Genomic DNA, 23,509 nt, shown 5'->3' with positions numbered 1-23,509 from the left:
CCTGGTGGTCCTCCAGGACAGGATTGGGAACCACTGGTCTACATCATTCATTAGAAAGTTGTTCCAACTAGTCTGGATGCGTATTGCACTTGAGCTCTAGTGACTTTCTGGGCAGGGATTTAGGCGTCATACCAGAGGATATTTGCAAGGTGACAATGTGATCCTCACTGCATTTTTTTTCTGAAACACTACAAGATGGATGCTCTAGCCCAGGATGATGTACACTTTGAAAAGACAGTGCTTCACTCTTCCAGTCAGGTTTGACTTTGTACATCCTCGTGGTCAAGACTGGTATATCAGGATGAAAAGGAAGGTGAAATTTATTCATTCCTGTTCCATTTCTTTTCCTTAAGTCCAACTAAACCAGTTCAGTGCCTGCCATGGAAGACTATATCATCAGGGATATTTGTGGGCATTTGCTTGCTCTCTCCCTGGGTTTTGTATATATTTGTTTCAGTATTATGGGCTTCATGGGGTAAAGGATGGTAAAGGTTGGTGTATGGTTGGGGTAAAGGTTGGTGTATGGTAGGCTTTATCTTGTTCTGCTTTGGATTCCAGACTGTACCAGCCCTTTTACTAGTGATGTCACTGGAACAGTTCAGTGTGTATACCTCCATCTTCTGTTAAGAACACATTACATATTGGTCTAACATGACCTAGCAGGATAAAAAAAAAAAAGCAATTATGTATGAATCAATTTAGTCTTATTGGGTCCGATATTTATACTGCAGGAGGCAGCAAACCCAGAAATTCAATGTCAGAGCCACCAGCATTAAATTTCTGGTTTAAGTGCATGCGCCATAAACATAGCTGGCCAAGCCAATAATCATCACCTGGCCAGTTAAGTCATAATGGCCAAAAATAGACTTGCTATTTAGGCAGGTCTATCTGGCCACTAGACTTAGCTGGTCAGCCAATGAATATTGGTGTTAACCAGATAAGTTGCGTGACATAGCTGGTAACCAGATATTTAGCAGGAGATAACCAGCTCTCTCCTGCTGAATATTGATGGTTAGCTGGCTTAGCACTGTTTAGCCAGCTAGGAAGCTCCTCCCACATCAGAGGGAAGGCTTCCGGCTCAGCCTTGGGTTAGGCATAGGAGCCGCTGCCCGTGGCTTTGTACAGATAAACGACTGCGGATGGAAGGAGGCAGAAAGTAGGACAAAAGAAAATTTCAAATTTATTTTAAAATACTGATTTGTATGCAAAATGAGGCAGTGCATGCGTATACAACCCTTACATATTCCTTGTGGCTATCCTGGAAAGCAGACTGGCTGAGGACCAGCCTGAGAACACTTGACATTAGTTGTGCAGATCAGATTTTTTAAATCCTGCAGTAGTTCATTTATAGGCAGATTGAAGTTCTTGCTATCAATTGCTATGCCTTGGCTTTTATTGCCCTAATGGGAACACATTTCCTAACTGTAATGATATATTTTCAAGGTTTTGTTTGAATAGACACAGAAGATTCCAAGTCCTTGGGCATAAGTTTTTGCCGTATGCAGCATTTTTTATTGTTAAAATTTCTGTGTTACATTGCATATCATAAAAAATATGCTACATAGAAAGCAGTTTTACATAGAGAAATGTCCCTATCTTTACTAATGTGGTTAGAAATAAAAAAAACCAGCTTGTTGCCTTTAAGGGCTCCTTTTATGAAGCCGCGGTAGCGGCTTTAACGTGCACGACTTTTAATCACATACTAACCCCCCGCGCTAGCTGAAAAACTACTGCCTGCTCAAGAAGAGGCGTAGCGGCTAATGCGTCTGGCGGTTTAGTGCACGCTATTACACGTGTTAAACCGCTACCGCGGCTTCGTAAAAGGAGCCCTAAGTATATTTTACTGGAACAAAAAGCACATAATGTTGATGTTGTCTCCTTCAACATGCATGGTGAAACCACTGAACAAAATTTGAAATGTGTTATTGGAACTAAGTTATCAGGGAATTATAGTTTTGGTTCAAGTCACTGGGTGCCAAGGGTATTAGGTGCCTCAGGAGATCCTTCAGGCTTTCACCCTTGATTTTGATAATTAACCATTATGTATTTATTTTAAAGATCAACCAACTCCTCCTTCTCCCAAAAGGATCCTTTAAAAACACATAACTGGGCATCGTATTTTTCAAATATTAAATAGTGCTTCATATAGAAGTATATGCATAATGAAGTCAGTTTTCTTTTCCAGTGGTTCTTTGAGTCTATGTGACTGTCAGGACTCATTGTTTCATTTGATAGTTCTCTTTCCTGCATTCCCATAAGCTGCTACCCTAGCTGATCACCTAGTCTGTCTAATGGTTATGCTGGCCTTTCTAATAACTTTTACTCTGTGTTGCCATGCAACTTTCACTTGCTCTGAAGGAAATGCTTTTAGCCTGTACTATTGAATTTAATAGTAGAATAGAACTATGTGGAAATTCTATTTTGATATATTATAGAGCCTTTCTTAAATATCAAGTTTAGCTGGCAGTGGTCAGCAGTTTTTTATAATGTGCTGACTGCCACTGACTAAATCAGATCCACATATCCAATGCAAATTGCACTTCTTATACTGTATGGAAGTAAAACTACTACTAGTGCTGAGCACAGCCATTATGAGCCTGGAGTCAGATGGGGCAGGAGCAGAAGAGGAACGTACTCCTCCTCTTGATCCACCCCTTTAGACTATGGACCCAACACGGTCCGTGTTTCGACAATGTTGTCTTCCTCAGGGGTCCCTAAAAGTCCTGATTTAAAACACGTGGATTAAAAACTGAAACAATAATAAATTGTAACTCTACGTGGATGAGGAATAAGACCAGATAGCTGTAAGGATGATATATATATATATTTTTTTGCTTTGGTTGATGGTGAACTTTCTTGAGTAGATAACTTATTCTAATAATAAAAATGTAGTCTAATGTTAAATCTTGGCTTCTTTCTTCCATGAGATATAAAATGTACTTGTTTTCTTTTTAATTGTGTGTTTACAGCCACAGCAAGTGGTTCAGAAGAAGCCAGCTAAGGTAAGAAATATTTTCAAATATTTATTTGGCATGTGTGTCTACACACATCACACAATGGTTTGAAACAGCAAAATGCAAAATTCCAATAGGGGTACTATTCTTGAACAGATTACCATATAAACTCGAATATAAGCCGACCCAAATATAAACTGATATAACCCTTTCCCCCTCCAAAAGGAAGAAAAAAGGTTGACCTGAATATAAACTGGGGATGTGTGTGTGCTAATATTCAAGTGTTCTTCCCTGCCCTGCCAAACTTTGCACCCAGCCTCCCTCCCTCCTCTGCCAGGCTTTGCATCCCTCCCTCCCTCCCTTCCCTGTACCCTGTCTCCTCTCCCTCTCTCCCTCCTGATGTCTTGCAGAAATCCATCAGGCCTGCTGTAAGACCTTGTGGTCTAGTGTTGGGCTGGGACAGGAGGGATCCCTCCCACCTCCTGTCCCAACTGATTGTAACAACCTCCCATCGCCCCTGCATACCTTCCAATTCCCTGGGGGTTCAGCAGTGAACTGAGGCAGGAGCAATCTTTCTGCACTCCTGCCCCATGCAGATCCGCTCCTTTAATGGCTGACGCAAGTTCTAATGGCAACCTTGCAAGTTCCCTCGAGAACTTGCATCAGCCATTCAGGGAGTAGATCTACACAAGAAAGAAGCACAGAAAGATCACTCCTGCCTTGGTTCACCGCTGGACCATTAGGGAATTGAAAGGTAAGAGGGGCAGGCAGGAGGGAGGTAAAAGTTGTCACAGGAGGTGGGAGTACCAGGTCTTACAGCAGGCCCGGCAGAGACCTGCAACAGGTCCAGGGGGAACGGGGGCCCTGACCTGAATATAAGCCAAGACACTCATTTTTGGGCCATTTTTTTGGCCCCAAAATCCTGGCTTATATTTGAATATATACAGTATGATGTCTTGGAAAAAAAAAAGGTTACACAATGATATTGTATCACATGATTTATGATGACTACACAGACTTCCAAATCATAGGCAGCAGAATGGGCTACAGGGGTCATTGACCCACCAATATTTTGCCTAATACAGTATCAACAATTAGAGAGCTTAGAGGTAGGGATAGAGATTAATTTTGTTAGGCTCATCCAATCAAAAAGGTGTTCCACAGCCCAGGGCAGAAATTAAAGAGGGGGGCTCTGATCCCTTCTCCTCCCTGCAACTCCCCTCCCATCTCCCCACCTGCTATTACTACCACAAATAATACAACTTTAAATGACTTCTTTACAACAAAACCCAGACAGACCTTTACAAAATCGAGAACAAGGTATCACAAATAAAAACTGAACTGGTAACTCCAAGAAATTATACTCTAGCAAGTATCACAACAATTGAGAAATAAAACCAAATATGCACATCTTTTAGTACTGAACACACAGGGATCCACCAAAAATGAGCCACCCCCATGTTGTGGCTGTTGGGGATCCCGAAGCCCTGCCAGTTGAAGACCACCTCCTCTGGTCTGGGAAGCATGCTGAGAACGTAATTGAACTTCGGAGTAATCATCATTTAGATGGGGAGGAAAAAAAAGAAAAACATTTTTTTCAAAAAATAAGGATAAAATATATAACATGAGTTTTAACACCAGGTCCTTTGGCCAATGATTGGAGCAAGGAGAAACAACACTATGCTGATTTTCTCAGTTTGTGATAATACAACTGTGCGTAGGCTCCAATTCTGAGGCCTTGGAATTAGATGCACTTCTCTAGTTGAGTGGTGTGTTATATATTATATATTTTTGTTGATTGATACCACTTGGGATAATTTATTTAGATTATATACTAGGAAATTCTGCTCCACCAGGAAAGGTTGAGAGGGGACCATCTTCTCATACTGGTTTGAACAATGGAGAGTAGGAATTCAGTATTAATTTGTAATGTAGAGTCAATGGAAGATCCAAAATAAATTCCAAGGTATTTAATTTTATGAGAGGACCAAATAAAGTCATGTGAGTTGGTTGCAATTTGTGAATCGATACAGTTTAAGGGCATGATTTCTGATTTTGTGATGTTTAATTTATAACCAGAGGCTACAGAGTATATGCGAATTTGTTCCAACACATAGGGAAGCGATTCTGGAGTGGAATATAATAAGATCGTCAGTGTAAGCTGAGAGTTTCACTGAGAAGGAGTCTATATGGAAGTCTCAGATTCTGGTGTCATGTCTAATTGCTTTTAAAAGAGGTTCGAGGGCCAGGATGAAGAGCAGAGGCGAAAGGAGACATCCTTGCCTAGTACCTCTGGTCGGCTGAAATGGCGCAGAGGACTGTCCGTTGATCATAACTCTAGTTTGTGGATTAGAATATAAAACCTGGATCATTTGAATGAAAGAGTTAGAGAAGCCATACCATTCTAAGACATGAAAAAGGAAATGCCATTCCATCTGATCAAAGGCTTTCTCAGCATCCAGGGCCATTACAAGGAGTCGATCAGAGTAAGCAGATGAATGATGAAGAATGTGAGAGAGTAATCTAGTATTATGAGAAGAAAATCTGTTATTTAGTAAGCCAGATTGATCAGAATTTATAAGTTTGGGTAGTACAGATTGAAGATGTGTGGCAAGTATTTTAGCAAAGAGGTTAGCATCAACATTGATCAACGATATTGGGCGGTAATTTTCCATGTCCTGAGGGTCTTTATCAAGCTTGGGGAAGACTATAAGTGTAGCTTCTGTAAAAGAACCAGAAGAATGACCCTGGGAACATAGAAAATGGAAAAATGAGAGCATGTGTGGAAGGAGAGAAGTCATGAAAGCTTTGTAGAACTCTGTAGTAAGTCAATCCGAGCCAGGAGATTTGTTAGAAGCTAGGGAATGGATGGCGTCAGTAAGTTCTTGTGAGGTAAAGGATTGATCCAGTGAGATATGATCTGTGGGTTCTAATGAGGAATGAGGCAAGGAAGAAAAAGATTCAGTGTTTTGGATTGAGGAAGAAGATTCTGAAGAATATAGGAGTCGATAGAATGAGAGAAAGTTTGAAGATATGTCAGATGTAATAGTAATTAAATTTCCAAAGTGATCTTTAATGGCAGTTATTAAATTTATTTCCGTTGATTTCTTAAAATAGTTTGCTAGAAGATGTCCAGTTTTATTATTGTTAGCATAATAAGTGGAAGCTTGGATAAAGGTGGATCGAGCAGCAGAGGCGCTGAGGAGAGAATTGTATTGGAGGCAAAGATTATGTAATTTAGTGAGGGTTGGCATATCATTTAAGTATGATGGTCGAGGCCTCTTGTCACGTGGTTGGCAGGAAGATGGAGTCCTTTGCGCTCGTTCGATTTCAAAGTCCTTGGTGAGCTGCAGGTTCTGTAAATTCGGGACAAATGTTTCTAGGAAGGCAATCATATAATTTCCTTCCCTGCCTTCCGGTACACCAAGTAAACGGATGTTACTTCTATGGGACATGTTACTGGCATCTTCCAGTTCTCGTTTGATGGCTAAGGTATGTTTCACGTGGCTTTGTAGTGCTTTGATGTTGATTTTGAAAGTTGTTAAATCAGCATGTAGTGTAGTCAATTCATCTCTGATTTCCGTTGTGGTTTCTTTTGTGTCAGTCATGATGTCTTGGAGAGATTTTATTGCTTCCCATAAATCCATCATGGAGGGAGTCTCAGTTTTCTCCGTGGAAGATTTGGCAGGAGATTGAGGCTCAAGCTTGTGTCTTTTACCGATTTTATTCGAAGCCATTGATTAGAGAGATGATGAATCAAAGTGAAGTAAATTTCAGTTGCAGTGAGTGAAAATAATGTAAAGGGTTGCTGGAGCAGAACAATCAGGCAACCATCTTAGTCTGGCTGAACAGCGCCTCCTACATAGTTTAAAAATACATCTTGCTTCGAAGGGGAGCCAGTGTAGTTCAAGTTATAGGGGTGCCACTTTGTCATATTAGTTGCTAAGAAAATAAGTCTGGCTGCTACATTTTGAATGGTTTGTAGTTTTTTCCATATATTTTCTTTGCATCCTAAAGGACATTGCAATAATCTAGTAGGGCTAGTACCAGAGACTGAACTAAAATCTGAAAGTTTTCTTTGGCGAAGCAATAACTGATTCGTCTCAGTTTTCTTAATGTTGTGATTATTTTCTTGGTTAGTGTTTGTGCCTCCCAGGATAGGTTCTTGTTGAATATAATCCCTAGGATTCTCAGTTCTGATTCTTGTTTCAGTGGGGCATTATTAAGTGTTGTTTGAGTGTCGCCATTGGTGATTGTTTTTTTCTTTAGTTGTCAGCCCAGACAGCAACTAGATGAGTGACTTCCTCTACTAATTTGTTGATCTTCTTTCTTGTAGAAAGGGGTGCATATTGTAATATCATCTGCTTAGGAGGTCTTTCTTGTCTAAGAAGTGGCCTAGTGTTGACATTAATACATTGAAAAATATTGGGGAGAGTGGAGAGCCTTGGTATATTCCGCTTGATGCTGACCATTCTTCGGATCTTTCTCTATTCGTTTTTTTTGTGTTTTTTTTTGCTGTATGTTCTGTTTGTTAGAAATCCTAGCCAAGTATGCACTTTATTGTTTATCCCTAGAAAGCTTGATCAGTAATAGGAGCTGATATTCTACCATATCAAATGCACTAGCTGAGTCAAATTCTTGTACAATCCCACTCTATTCCAGGACAAGTGGGTAGTCAGTCCCATCTCGCAAGATCTCTTGTAGGAAGTTTCATTTACATATTTTTGACCTTCCCCTCTGACTTCCAATTGTCTTCCTACAAGTGAGACAGAAGCTAGCCTTTTCTGCTCGTGTTTGGGTTTTCTCTATTTTCACGGCTTCACATGTTCATGCTGCAGAGGTTCCCTGTGGGGATAGCTCTGGCTGCGGGAGATTGCAGACTTTACTGGCAAAGTCTGCATCGGTGGGTTGGCTGCTCTGCAGTGCTCCCACCTGGACAGCCTGCATTCACAGATCGGAGCTCAGGGACTGTTCCCTTGGGAGCGTTGCTCACTCCAGGTTCGTACGCTAGTGGGTTTAAGTGTAGGCTTTGTGGCTCTGTGACAGTGTATCCAGGATTGAGGACAACTGTATTCCTCTACTCATTCACGTGCGTGGTATTTCCAGGTGAGGGGGAGGTCTCCGGTCAGAGCGTTGGGCCCAAGAGGCAGTCAGAAGACTGGCAGTCCAGATTTAAAGACTTTTGAGGCAGAAGATGTCCCTCTAAGCTGTTTCAGCTTCCATCTTGCAGCTCCCAGTACATAATAGCATTGCACAATGAGTAACAGGCTGACAGCCTGTGAGGTTAATTTTGGAGGGGGGGTTCAAATTGGGATTTTAAGTGATTTGGGAGTTAGCCCTAGGTCTCCCTCACCCCAAAACGCCGTGTTTTAGAGGTCGTTGTAGTTTTCCCGGGCAGTTTTATTAGTAAAATTGCTCCCACGGTGGCAATCTGAATTTAAAGCTTTTTTTTCTGCCTCACAAGCTTCGTTTTTGCAAAATAATTTATCAGATGGACTCAGGGTAGGATACTTTGGACTCATGCCCCATTTGCGGTAGATGGCTGACAGGCGAGCAACTATGTTCCACGTGCTGCATGGCGTATGACGGGGGTGTAGTAGTGTCAGCTTTAGCCCCCTCTGCCCCTTCAGGGGGGGTTCTACTATTCAGTCCATCTGAGGCCAGTCCAAAAAAACAAAAATAGGCCTGGGGCATCCCCAGTGAAGTGCAGCCGTGATTCTGCATCTAAAGCCCACAAATCCTCCAAGAGTTCCAAGAAGGACTTACAGGAGGTAGCCATCCCTCAAGATCAGGATTCCCCCCCCCCCCCTGGAGTTTATTAACATGCTCTTTCAGGCTTATCTAGCCAAGAAAAAAATTCACCAAATCTGTCTACAATGGCATCTCTGTTAGCATTGAGGGTTCCTCCTTCTCAGGATGCAGGTCCCCAATAGAGGGGCCATGTACACCTGAGGGACGATCCGCAGATAGATGATCCAGATGATGTGACCAGGCCTTTGACTACTCAGGCAGGCACCTCCACACAGGGGAATTTGGCTGGAGTCACAGATCTCCAGAAGTCCCAACTTTTCTTCCTCTCTCATCCCCCAGCCCTATGCCCATTTGTCCTTTTATCACAACTCTCCAACACCATGCCACATCTCTCCCTATGTTCTGGTTCAGCAGGAACTTGTCTAACTTTGTCTTGAATCCCTGGAGGGTGTTTTCCCCTATAACAGCCTCCGGAAGAGCGTTCCAGTTTTCTACCACTCTCTGGGTGAAGAAGAACTTCCTTACGTTTGTATGGAATCTATCCCCTTTTAACTTTAGAGAGTGCCCTCTCGTTCTCTCTACCTTGGAGAGGGTGAACAACCTGTCTTTATCTACTAAATGTATTCCCTTTATTATCTTGAATGTTTTGATCATAACCCCTCTCAGTCTCTTCTGTTCAAGGGAGAAGAGGCCGAGTTTCTCTAATCTCTCACTGTACAGCAACTCCTCCTGCCCCTTAACCACTTTAGTCACTCTTCTCTGGACCCTTTCGAATAGTACTGTGTCCTTCTTCATGTACGGCGACCAGTGCTGGATGCAGTATTCCAGGTGAGGGCGTACCATGGCCTGGTACAGCAGCATGATAACCTTCTCCGATCTGTTTGTGATCCCCTTCTTAATCATTCCTAGAATTCTGTTCGCCCTTTTCGCCACTAACGCACATTGCGCGGACGGCTTCATCGACTTGTTGACCAGTACTCTGAAGTCTCTTTCCTGGGGGGGTCTCTCCAAGTACTGCACCGGACATCCTGTATTCGTGTATAAGATTTTTGTCACCTTACACTTATCCACGTTAAACCTCATTTGCCATGTCACGGCTCATTTCTCGAGCGTGTTTATGTCAGATTGCAAGTCTTCGCAATCCTCCTGCGTCTTAACTACTCTGAATAACTTCATATCGTCACCTCATTCGTCGTACCAAATTCCAGGTCGTTTATAAATATGTTGAAGAGCCCAGGTCCAACCACCGAACCCTGTGGCACTCCACTCGTGACGCGTTTCCAGACTGAATATTGTCCATTTACCCTCACTCTCTGTTTCCTATCCAGCAGCCAGTTTTTAATCCACGTGAGTATTTCACCCATGGCTCCCAATTTTTCAAAGTAGTCATTCATGTGGAACCTTGTCGAAAGCCTTCTGAAAATCCAGATATACAATGTCGACCGGGTCATCGTTCTCTATCTGCCTGTTTACTTCCTCGAAGAAGTGCAGCAAGTTCGTCAAGCAAGATCTTCCTTTGCTGAAGCTGTGCTGGCTGGTCCTCATCAGATTGTGTCTGTCAAGGTGATCAATGATGTGGTCCTTTATCAGCGCCTCTACCATCTTTCCCGGTACCAAGATCAGTCTCACCGATCTGTAGTTTCCTTTCAAACCTTTCTTGAAGATCGGTGTAACATTCACCACTTTCCAGCCTTCCGGAATCCTTCCCAATTTGATCAACAGATTGGCTATTAGTTGAAGCAGTTCATCTATAGCCCCTTTCAGTTCCTTGATTACCCTCAGATGGATGCAATCTGGTGCTGGGGATTTATCGTTTTTAAGCCTATCAATCTGCTTGCATATTGTAATGTAATGTAATGTAATTTATTTCTTATATACCGCTACATCCGTTAAGTTCTAAGCGGTTTAAAGAAAATATACATTAAAATTAAAAATATGAAAATAATAAAGGTACTTAAAGAAATTCCCTTTCTGTCCCGAAGGCTCACAATCTAACTAAAGTACCTGGAGATTAATAAAGTAATTAAAATAAAGATAGAAGAGGGAATAGAAATAAATATTTTAACAAGACAGCATTGAATTAAATTTTTTGGTAGATAGAAGAGAGAAGATCAAAGAATAAATGCATAAGGGGAAACCGTTAAACAATAGAATTCTGGCGAAATTTAAAATGACAGAGATGTTATAAAACGAAGAAAACAAGGCATAACAATAAGTAAGATTAAAGGTAATTCATAAACAAGTAGGGAAAGAAAATAATATAACACATTGTCTTTTAAAAAGAGCTTCTTCATGGAAGAGACTTGGATGATAGCCACTCGGTATTGAAAGTCATCATATTCTGTTTCCGATGTTACTGGGTCCGACACAAGACTCCCGTCCAGCTGTTTCCGTGCACATCTGCCGAGAGCTCTGGAAAGAAGCTGAGTCAATGGGCGAAGGGGCTCTGGGGTATTAGAAACCAGATTTTGGGTCAGGTAAATGGAGATCAGATTTTCATCGTTGAAGTTATGAGCGCATATCTCTTCTAGACTAACTGTCAACCCTGTCAGTTTCCCCTCTTTCGTTTCCTACGTATAACCTTTCGGCTTCCGGTATGTTATGTATACCCTCTTTGGTAAATACAGATGCAAAAAATGTATTCAGTTTGTCAGCGATGGCTTTGTCCTCCTTTAGTACTCCCTTTATTCCATGGTCGTCCAACAGCCCCACCGCTTCCTTCGCGGGTCTTTTCCCCTTAATATATTGAAAGAATGGCTTGAAGTTTTTTGCCTCCTTGGCTATTTTTTCCTTGTAGTCTCTTTTGGCCCCTCTTACCGCCTTATGGCACCTGGTTTGATGTTGTTTGTGCTTTTTCCAGTTTTTGTCCGTTTTTGACCTTTTCCATTCCTTAAACGAAGTCTTCTTGTCTCTGATCGCTTCCTTCACTGCTACAGGGACCATGCTTGCTCTAGCGATTTTACAATGCTTATCCTCTTCTTAATCTTCTTCCCCACCATGAGTCTCATCCCTTCTTATTTCCCTTTTCAGAAGTTCAGTGCCGTGGCCGTCGTTCTGGATCGATGTTTTGCCCCTGTGTCCAGGTTGAAGCTGATCATATTGTGATCACTGCTTCCCAGCATCCCTTCTACTTCTACACCTTGCGCTGGTCCTCGTAGTCCATTTAGAATTAAGTCCAGAATTGCATTTCCTCTCGTATTTTCATTGACGAATTGTTCCAGGAAGCAATCTCCTACAGCATCCAGGAACTTGGTCTCCCTACTGCAGCCGGAGGTGTTTAGGTTCCAGTCTATCCCTGGATAATTTAAGTCACCCACGATAACTGTGTTGCCTTCCTTGCAGTTTTGTTTAATCTCGTCCATCATTTCTCCATCAATTTCTTCGGACTGCTCTGGGGGTCAGTAGTAGATGCCGATCTTCGTTTCCGTTACATTTGTGTTATAATTTATTTAAGTGTTGCCATATTGTCATCCTCATGTTTTGTAAGGTAATATTGGTTCCTAACATAGGCTGCTTTAACAAAAGATGACCGTGTTGAGTTACATCAACTTTTTGGACTTCCTACCACCATTAATAAAGTTGTTAACAATTGACATTGACTGGATCCTGGTTTGTGCTTCACTCCCTATCCTTTTTTGTGATTTTACACCTATAAGGCATGCATCTCCTTTCTGCTCCACCACTACAACTTCTTTGGCACTTGCCGATTTGCCAGTTTATTTTGCATACTTTTATATATTATAAAACATGTATATATATATTTAAGCCATGTCCCAACTTCTCCCCCATGAATGCCTTCATCCATTTGGGAGTAGACTTAAGCAGACAGTATGTAAGCATAGGTTTTAAGTGCATATGTTCAGGGCAATTTTTTTAAAAAGGCTGTTCCTGCTCATAAAACTCTGTTTTACATTCAAAATGCCATTTAAAAGCAGCTCCTGTATGGAAGGCAAGGAACCAAACAAGCTTAGCAGTGATTGGATTGCAACACCAATAACTGAGAAGCAAAGTCAGTGTTGGGTAGATTTCTACAGTCTGTGCTCTTATCGTGACTAGAGAAATTTTAGAAGAGCTGGAGTGGGGCTTCGATCACAGCTTCAATAGTTGGAGAACAAGGTTAGAACCAGGCAGACTTCTAAGGTCTGTGCCCTGAAAATGGCAAGGACAAATCAAGATCCAGTATGCATATATAGTATTACGTCATACCTTATGAGCATAAGAACAACCATACTGGGTCAGACCAATGGTCCATCTAGCCCAATTTTCATTTTCCAACAATGGGCAATCCAAGGTCACAGTACCTGGCAGAAACCCAAATAGTAGCAACATTCCATGCTACCAATCCAGGGCAAGCAATAGCTTCCCCATGTCTGTCTTAATATCCGACTATGGACTTTTCCTCCAGGAACTTGTCCAAACATTTCTTAAACCCAGATACACAAACTGCTGTAATCACATCCTCTAGCAATGAGTTCCAGAGCGTATCTATTCTTTGAATAAAAAAATATATAATTCTCCTATTTGTTTTAAATTTTAAAAGTATTACCATATAATTTCATTGAGTGTCCCATGGTTTTTGTACTTCTTGAAAGGGTGAAAAATCGATTCACTCTTACCCATTCTACACCACTCAGGATTTTGTAGATATCAATCATATCCCCCTTAATTGTTTCTTTTCCATGCTGAAAGCCCTAACCTCTTTAGTCTTTCTTCATGAGAGAAGTACCATCCCCTTTATCATTTTAGTCGCTCTTTTTTGAACCTTTTCTAATTCCGCTATATCTTTTATGAGATACGGTGACCAGAACTATACAATACTCAAGGTCAGGATTAATCATGGAGTAATACAGAGGCATTATAATAATCTTGGTCTTATTTATTATCCCTTTTCTAATAATTCCTAGCTTTGAATGTTGGTTTTGAAATGCCAAAGCGACAAAAAGGCAGTATACAAGTCCCGATTCCCTTTCCCTATCCTGTTTGCGTGTTTTGCCTCAGCCACTCACTGGGCAGAAGATTTCAGCATAGTGTCCACGAAATCACTCAGATTTTTTTTCTTGAGTGCTGTCTCCTAAGGTGGTCCCTAGAATCAGATAAATATGATTATTCTTCCCAATGTGCATCACTTTGCATTTGTCCATATTAAATTTCATCAGCCATTTGGATGCTCAGCATTTCAATTTCCTAAGGTCTTCCTGCAAATTTTCAGTCTTCATGTGTTTTGACAACTTTGAATAGTTTAGTGTCATCTGCAAATTTAGTCATCTCACATGTCATTCTAATTTCCTCTAATTATAGTACAAAAACTCGGATATGGTGAATATCAATAATAATCACAAAAAACACTTTCACCAAAAGGATGTATTGAAGGTATATTAAACAGAAGACACAAGCAAAGACCAGTCTTAATGGAGGAAAAAGCCTCAGACAGGGGCCCACCCACCTCCACAATGGTGGAATAACGGTGTTCAGGCGATCACTTCACTGGCATAAAACCTCCTACTGTAAAGGTCATAGCAATGTGTCGAATGTATCAAAAAATTGCTTTCAAGATTGAGTGATACAGAGAAAAGTAATAATAACTTAACTTTCTCCTTAAGGATCGGAACACCAACGATGGCCAGCGTTTCACTGTTAAGCTGCCTCAGGGTGTCAACAAATCCGATCACACTATGAATATAAACATAAAACACTCAGATCAGAATAAATTTAGAAAGAAACCGGTGTGTATAGTGAATACAAAATATCTTAAAACCGGTTACATACCTCTCTTAACGAAGTCTTAATACATCCATGCACTGGGCAAACTTTCAAACTAAGACATTTGACTACCTGCACGTCCTCCTTTGTTGTGTACATGTTTGTATGCCCTTGCCCTAAACTTTATATAGGACAAACCACACGTTTATTTAAAACTCGTGTCATTGAACATAAAAGTTGTCTTCGTAACAACAGATTACAAGCTCCGATGGTGACACACTGCCTAGAACATAGTCACACATTTTCTGAATTGCGCTGTTGCGCCATTGACCACATTGCGGACAATCTGACCTCTAGATCTCAACGTCTCTTACGAGCTGAGCAATTCTGGATCCATACGCTCAACAGTGAAGAACCTGTTGGACTGAATGTTAGATCTGATTGGAATGTGGCTTTATAGTTTCATATGTTTTGTATAACTATATACACAAGCAGAAGTAATAGAAGTAAGAAAAGACCTTAAAAACATATGAACATAAGCAATTGAATACAATAAAAAATAAATAAAAATAAAAATAAAATTTTATATATTTATATAAAAAATTTTTTTTGAAAAATCACAAAAAAATCACAAAAAGAAATAAAATAATAAAACAATAGAAAATTAGAAAATGATTAAAACTTTAGAAGTAGTAGACGTTTCAGATAGCATAACTAAAGCATTCTTCTGATATATCAAAAAGTTTTTATTGCCTTTTCTGTATCATTCCAAATAGACTTGACAAGCATGAAACAATCTTTTACCGGCTTGTAAAAAGCCGGCTTGTCATTTCCGGTGCTGACGTAATCATACGTCATTACACCGGCATGATTTAATCCTGTTCGCTAACCATGCCGCCATCTTAGGATCTTTTGAGACGCGGCGGCGTCCGATAAGAGAGGTATGTAACCGGTTTTAAGATATTTTGTATTCACTATACACACCGGTTTCTTTCTAAATTTATTCTGATCTGAGTGTTTTATGTTTATATTCATAGTGTGATCGGATTTGTTGACACCCTGAGGCAGCTTAACAGTGAAACGCTGGCCATCGTTGGTGTTCCGATCCTTAAGGAGAAAGTTAAGTTATTATTACTTTTCTCTGTATCACTCAATCTTGAAAGCAATTTTTTGATACATTCGACACATTGCTATGACCTTTACAGTAGGAGGTTTTATGCCAGTGAAGTGATCGCCTGAACACCGTTATTCCACCATTGTGGAGGTGGGTGGGCCCCTGTCTGAGGCTTTTTCCTCCATTAAGACTGGTCTTTGCTTGTGTCTTCTGTTTAATATACCTTCAATACATCCTTTTGGTGAAAGTGTTTTTTGTGATTCTAATTTCCTCTTACATGTTATTGAGATTTTCTCACTGCGCACTCTTCTTGCTGGTTTATGCATAATTGGACTTGTTCATAATCCTCAAGCTTTTTCATAGAACCCATTGCGGACCCCTGAAGAAAACAGCATTATTGAAAAACAGACCGTGTTAGGTCCATATCTTTCAAAGGATTGTGTCCTTGTTTTTATGTAGATTATACAAAGTTGAACTTTTAATAAACATCAGTTTTCCACAGAGTCTCTTGTTTTTCTGTTTTCATTCCAATTTCCAGATCAGTATTTTTCGCACCTGACCATAAGACTAGATTTAGAGGAGGAAAACAAGAAAAAAACATTCTGAACCAAATTCTCCCTGCCAGGCTCTGCACCCAACCCCACACTCCTTGCCATGCTCTGCACCCTGTACCCCCTCCGTGCCAGGCTCTGTACCCTGTCCCCCATCTTGTGGTCTACTGGTAGGCCGGGACAGGGCACAGGGCAGTGCCTAGTGGCTGGCAGGCACAGGGCACAGGGCACAGGGCAGGCAGGGAAGTCTTTCTGTTTCCTGTTCAGCTTTGGAAAATGCACATCTCTAGTGGACATGCAAAGACGAGGATAGTATCTGAATTCAAGAAGCCATGGCTATGAAAGGGATTATAGAGCCTAGAAGTAGAGGAGATTTAAATGACTTGCCCAGGGTCATAAGGAGCTACTACAGCATTAACTATGAGGTTACTCCTCCATCCACTCCATGTGATTGGAAAGACTAAATAGAATATTATATCATCTTTATTTGCCATTACTTCTCTGCATTTCTATGAACACAATTTTGAATAACAATAAAATTAAATTATACTGTATATCAACTTCAAATTCAACACTGAAATACTTGAAACTGATTTATCAAGAGTATTTCTTCTAGTTTACACATTTAAGAAAAGTTTTTAAGCTCTATGAACTAGCCTTTGAAGAATTTGGGGGGATTTTTGTTTCTATGGGTGGAGAAAACGCAGAGGGGTTTTATAAAAACATTCTGAGAAAGCCAACCTAAATCTTCATGAAGAGAAATCTCATTACCGTAAGCTTCTTTGTTTGATTTCACTCAAAATTTTGATAATTCTGCTTATGGGTGGTGCCAGATTTCACACATTAACTGAAACAGAAATAAAGTGAAAAATTTCTAAAACCTGCTCCTGCGCCACCACCCGAATGTCCAGCACTGCATCAGCAGGCTCCCCCATCTGCCGCGGAAGTGAAAGGCAGGCGTGAGCCCCGAGCGCACCTGCCTGTTTCTGCTCCGCCGCTCGAATGGTGCCGTCAGCTCCTGTGAGTCTCGCGAGAACCAATGGCACCATTTGGGCGGCGGCGCAGAACCAGGCAGGCGCGCTTGGGGCTCGCACCTGCCTTTCATGTCTGCGGCAGATGGGGGAGCCTGCTGATGCAGCGCTGGACCGAGCTGACAACACCATTCCGGCGGCAGTAGCATGGGACCAGGCAGGCGCGCTCAGGGCTCGTGCCTGCCTCTCACTGCCGCAACAGATGGGGACTCGGGCGGCCGTCCATCAGGGGAGCCTGCCAATGTAGTGCTGGACCGCAAGGATTACATAAAGGTACTGGGGCGGGAAGGGGGGCGCGATATTTGCTGCATAAGACGCACCCTTATTTCCATCCACTTTAGGGGGGGAAAAATGTGTCTTATGGAGCGAAAAATACAGTATGTTAAATAGCACCGGTCCCAGTACAGATCCCTGTGGCACTCTACTTTTTGCCCTCTTCCATTGAGAAAAATGGCCATTTAATCCTACCTTCTATTTTCTGATCAGTCGCCAGTTCCTAATCCACAACAGAACATTGCTTCCTATCCTATGACTATCTAATTTTCTCAGTAGTCTCTCATAAGAAACTTTGCTATGAGTTTAACTTGTTGAGCAGCAGACTAGAGGGACCATCCAGGTCTTTTTATCTGCCGTCATCTACTATGTTACTATATATGGGTTATTTCTATTTGAAAATAAGGAAATGAAGAGTACATCAATTCAAACTTTGCCCCTGAACCTGTGCATATATTTAGCTACATCTGAAGAGGTCAGTTTTCAACAGGATCATTAATTTAGGTAGATACTATAAATGTTGTCTTTGATTATAACTAAAAATATGAAGTTCAGCTTAAAGTTTTATTTCTTTGAGAGGTTAGACCATTTTTAATCAATCAAACAATTCTACTTTTGGTTTTCATTTGCTTGTTTTCTGAGTCGCTTTAAGGTAAGCTAAAAGTGCATGGCACAATGATGTGTTCTGCAGATGAGGAAAGGAAGGCTCTTGTTACTCTGCCACATACTATACTATTAGTTTCGGGGGGGGGGGGGGGTGTTAATTTATGTTGAACAGCTGCCTTTACTTCTTGTACTTGAATGGCTTAGTAGATCAACATATGGATGCTGAAATTTATGTTCTGCTTATGTTGGCAATGATTGTCAAGACCTTTACAAAACATTTTGGTGGTCTGTGCAAAATGGTTTTTTAAATCAAGTTCCCAAATGACAGATGACCCAATTGCTGGCAGTCATCATAATTGTCATAGTTTTGGAATTCTTGATTGAAAAGAACAGAAGTTGATATTGTCTTTTGTTTTCTATTATAGGACATACCTACTGAACAAGATTGCTCCTTTACTTGTAGGCTCCCATAGCGCTGGCTGACTCAGTTAAAATTCTGGACTGTCATTGACTCCTAATTCAGTTTGCAGAGCCAGATTTCACTTAAAGCTAAATGTTTTCTTGCTCTATGCTCAGGCACATCTTTTTTTTTTTTGTCTTCATTCATTTATTCAAATTTTCAATCAACATACATCAAAAATAAAAATCACAAAACAAATCAGTAAGTTATACATAGGACATAGAATTACCATAACAGATTAGTTATTAGAGGAGAGGTAGGATTTCAAATCAGACCATTTCTCAAGAAAACTTAAATAATAAGAAGAGAAGGAATTGTTTCTTTTGGCAGAGTAACATTCATATCTATATGATAAACATAGTAAGTTCTACCATCTATTGTGATTAACCTGTCTGAGGTCTTTCCAGGAGGCTATCGTAATTAAGGTTTCTAGTAAAAGACAATTCTTCTCTGGTAGTTTTATAGTTAAAGTATGTGCCTTTAAGTAAAACAACTTTATAAGAAATAGGTTCATAGATTGAGATAATATCCTTAATAATGGACCATACAGCAATCTAAAACTTGTGTACATAAGAACATTCATATATAAGATGTTTTAAATTACCCGCATGTGAACCATATGACTAGCAAAGCTTGGATAAATTGGAGTTAATTTGGTGTGACTGCAGCGGAGTCCATAGCGCTCTATGCAACAAGAAATATAAAGACTACATTATAGATGCAGACTTAGATTTATGAAGAGTGTCAAATACTTTCCCATTCTGAGTCAGAGATCTCGTATGCCATCACCCCAAGATTTATATAGTCTTCTGGTAGTGGAAGGATTACCCTGCTTAATATGTCTATATATGTTAGAGGCAACATGACCTTTAACCCATTCTGAGCTCTCTGGGGACAACGGGCTAGAAAATGAATTAAATAAATAAATAAATAAGATGTAATTTCAATTAGGCACATCTTTACCTCAGCAGTGCTGCATACATTTTCTTACTTTAGTGATTTCCTTTATTGATCACTATAATGCAGTATATAATGGCCTTAAGAGATCAGAGTATTCAAAATGTGGCTCCTTGTATCTTTTGTTTTCGCTCCTTGTATCTTAGCAGGATTACATTCAAGATCCTAATGTTAATTCAGAAAGCATTTTATTTGGGCTTACTTTAGTACCTGTACACTCTCCTAGTCCTCTATACTTCTTTTCATACTTCTTAGTTATTCCTTACATGTTACTCTTGCCTAGAGTCCACATAACATTTTCTTTCAGGCATCATTACTTGAAAACTCCCCCCCCCCTCAATACACATGCAGTTCTCCAAGCTGAAACATCCTATAAAAAGTAAAAACCCTTTTTGAGTCTATCTTGCTGAATGGTTTTACTGTTTGTCCAGCGATTGGCTGGCCCAGAACTTCCTCTCCGACTTCAGAATTGACGGCGGGTCAAGGCTTGTTATGCAGTCGCTGCACATGCCTGGCCCTGTTGCTGCTGCTGCGGCAGCGGGGAAGCAGGGAGAAATTGTCAGCGTGGGGGGGAGGCAGGGAGAGAGAAAGAAAGAAAAAGTTGGGGTAGTGTGGCAGCAGTGGCTGGGGGGGGGGCAGGGAGAGAGAAAGAAAAACAAAGAAAGAAAGGGGGGGGCAGGGAGAGAGAAAGACAGAGAGAGGAAGAAAGTCAAGAGAAAGAAAGGAAAGAACGAAAGAAAAAAGAAAGGATGCATAGTCAGAAGGAAGTGCAACCAGACAACAAAGGTAGGAAAAATTATTTTATTTTCAATTTAGTGATTAAAATGTGTCAGTTTTGAGAATTTATATCTGGTGTCTATATTTTGCACTATATTTGTCTATTTTTCTATAATTGTTACATAGGTGATATTGCATATTTTAAAGTCATCTGTCTTGACCTCTGAAAACCCCCCGAATATAAATGATAATTAACGTTTTCTCTGCTTTGTGTTTTTTAAAATTTTTTGGTTACCATTATGAATTAATAAGATATTGTCTGGGGCTAGGGTGAGATTGGGGGCGGGACTGAAAATTAGTAGATGTCCCGTTTTGAGGAAAAAATAAATGGTCACGTTATGTATGTATTGCCCCCTATGCACTCTTGTACCGTAGTTAAGAAAAAAATAACAAAGTCTATTTTCAATTATTCAGCGTAAACGGGACAGACAAATTGTTGGCTAAGTAAAAAGTTGGATTTATTTATTTTTAAAATTTCTATACCGTTTAAAACTAAACGGTTTACATAATTTTAAAACAAAAATATGATAAAATAAACATACATCCTCAGAAATCATGTCTAAAAATAATACAATGGCTTGCATAGTAAAGATCATGAATAGTTCATCAACTCTGCCAGAGAGGAAAATTATTGGTTAGAGAAAGGCATCTACAAATAACTGCATCTTAAGTAATTTTCTAAACATGCCCTTTTCACGGCAATGTCGTATCTGACCCATCAAGGAGTTCCATATCTTAACTCCTGCACAACAAAAAGTCATTTTACCAGTGTCAACAATGGTAACCTCTCAAACAGTGTACACCTCCCCCCTCCGTATTCGCGGTAGTTAGGGTCAGAGCCAGCCCGTGTATATTTAAAAAAATGCGAATAATATTTGGGCCAGTTCTGCCCCTAATCATCGCTTCCCCCGGCTATTTTAAGCCCTGAAAGCCCCCCTTAAGCTTTACCTGGTGGTCTAGCGGGTTTCAGGCAGGAGCAATCTTCCCTTGCTCCTGCCTCGTGCAGATCGCTCATAGGAAATGGCTGCCTTGAGCTACGGTAGTCTCTCGAGCCATTTCCTGTGAGCAATCTGCACGGAGCAGGAACGTGGGAAGATTGCTCCTGCCCTGAAAAACCCACTAGACCACCAGGTAAGGCTTAGAGGGCTTAAAATAGCCTGAAAAATGAAAAAGCATTTTTTGTTTTAAAATCGCGAATAACTGAATCCATAGATACGGAAACCGCGAATACGGAGGGGGAAGTGTATAAACAAAGGCACAGATTGTTGATTAACACTACATTCTGCAGCATAATTGGAGCAAACTAAAACATATGTATTTGCTTGTTTTAATAGAAATAAACTACTATAAAATAAGACCAATACTGTAACACCATAATCATAAAGAGGACTGTATAGTAGCAATGCAACTGGTAAATATAAATTTTAAGTGTTTCGTAAAATTTTGTGATTGTTTATTTTCCCATTTTACTTCTCTTCCTCACTGCAAGGTCATACCAGCATCTCGATAACATATTACATAAGTAGCAGTCGCTTCCTCTTATTCTACTTATGCCAGCACAACTTCAGTTGCCATGACCCAATCACTGGGACTGACTTTTACAATTTTATCTACTCCATAATCAGCCTCACTCAAAGTGTCTTAATTGGCATAATCTCAATTCCTATTCCCATTCACCACAGCAATCACTTCATTGTCAGTCGATTCTTCTTGCTTGTCTGCCTACATCCGGTACTTCCTGTAACAAAGGAAGGAGGTCTTCCTTGACTGCTCTGTGTTCAGTGTCATGTCCTTGTTAATTTTCATTCTTAGGAATTAACGTTATATGATTTTGCTAGGGTTGGAGGTTGGATTTTATCCCATGACTGAGCATTCCGGTAGATAACATCTTTGTTCACTTTTCTTTAAAACTTCAATCATTCCTTTCCCTTCATCCAATGCACAAGCAACTGTTGTAAGAAGCTTATGGCAATTTTATCTTTTAAAGTTTCTAGTACTCCTTGGTCCATTGGCTGACACAGTGATGTGGCATTAGTAGGCAGAAAAAGCACTCTATCTGTACTTCTCAGTTTGTCCTCACCAGGATGAGATGGCGCATTATCTAAGAGAAGGATTGGTTTCCTAGACAGGTTTTGTTTTTTTTTCCTTGGTTGCAAGCAGCGTTTCACTGAGGCTCTCCACATATCAAGACCCCCGAAGAAGACTTGTTGTCGAAATGCAGACCGTGTTAGGTCCTGCGTCCTTAGCTTACTAGGTCCTTTAGGTTTTTATGTGGATTACCTTATTTTTATGTGGTTGATCTTATTTTATGTGGATGATTCTATTGTACCTTTGGAACTTTGACATTCTTAATAAGTCCATTTAAGGAACATCGTCACTCCATAGTGTTTTTTGGGGGTTTTCCTAGACAGGTTTATCATTTTCTTTATCTTTATATATTCTTTATTCCTTTTCAAGCCATCATAAAGTGCAACAAATAATGAACAAATATTTCAATAAACAGCACTCATTACATTCAAATATAATAATAAGTATATATTACCACCACCCCTCCCCCCTTCCTGGATGTGTTCAACACTCATAGAGAAACTAAAGGGTAATACTAATGATCAAGTCAAATAAAATTTTGTTAATGAGTCCCAAATTTTTTTTTAATTACTGTAGTGTCCCAATTGTGTTGCATGTATACGTTCAAATTTATAAACTTGGCATAAAGATTCCCACCAGAAATTGTAATTTAGCCTATCCCAATTCTTCCAGTTTTTCGTGATAAGCTGCATTGCAACTCCTGTCATGGTAAGGAATAATTTATTCTTATGTATATCGATTGGACTCTTGGATAATAAAAGGGTTCCAAACAACACTAGATCATATGATAACGACAGCGAGGTTTCTAATATCGCATTTATTTGACCCCATATAGATCTCCAGAATTTAAGTATCAAGGGACAATAGAATAACAAGTGATCTGTCCCTGCTTCAAGGTGACAGTGCCAGCATCTATTAGACTTGGAACTATCTAATTTTTGTAATCTAACAGGGGTCCAAAAACTTTATGTAACAAAAAAAACCATGTCTGTCTCATAGATGCTGACGCTGTACATCTCATCCTCCAAGTCCAAATCTGCTGCTTTATCTCAATGCTCCAAAAGTCTTTAAGACTAGTTTTTGGTTTCTTATTCAAAAATTCAGATATTGGCTGCCTGATGCCCCAGCAAATCTCTCTGGAAGCATAGACCCAGCAAGCTATACTGAGTTTTTAAATTACGCCATTCAGAGAACCCCTTCTGAATGGCCTGCTTCAACTGCAACCATTTATATACTTGTTACAGTCG

At 40.3% G+C, this 23,509-nt stretch overlaps 1 protein-coding gene across 3 annotated transcripts in view; it reads left to right on the top strand.

The window, feature by feature from the left end:
* The window catches only part of HMGA2 (high mobility group AT-hook 2), a 370,719-nt gene that overhangs the window by 265,174 nt on the left and 82,036 nt on the right, over positions 1-23,509 (top strand). For all 3 annotated transcript variants that reach the window (XR_004540723.1, XM_033959754.1, XM_033959755.1), the window contains one exon: positions 2,970-3,002. Coding sequence is in view for 2 of the 3 variants with exons in the window: in XM_033959754.1 (XP_033815645.1) it covers positions 2,970-3,002 (33 nt within the window). In the remaining variant the exon portion in view is untranslated. The remainder of the gene's footprint in view (positions 1-2,969; positions 3,003-23,509) is intronic.

The sequence above is a fragment of the Geotrypetes seraphini genome, chromosome 9 (assembly GCF_902459505.1).
Source record: "Geotrypetes seraphini chromosome 9, aGeoSer1.1, whole genome shotgun sequence".
NCBI lineage: Eukaryota > Metazoa > Chordata > Amphibia > Gymnophiona > Dermophiidae > Geotrypetes > Geotrypetes seraphini.
The sequence above is the reverse complement of the archived record's forward strand: the minus strand, read 5'-3'. Positions and strand labels throughout refer to the sequence as shown.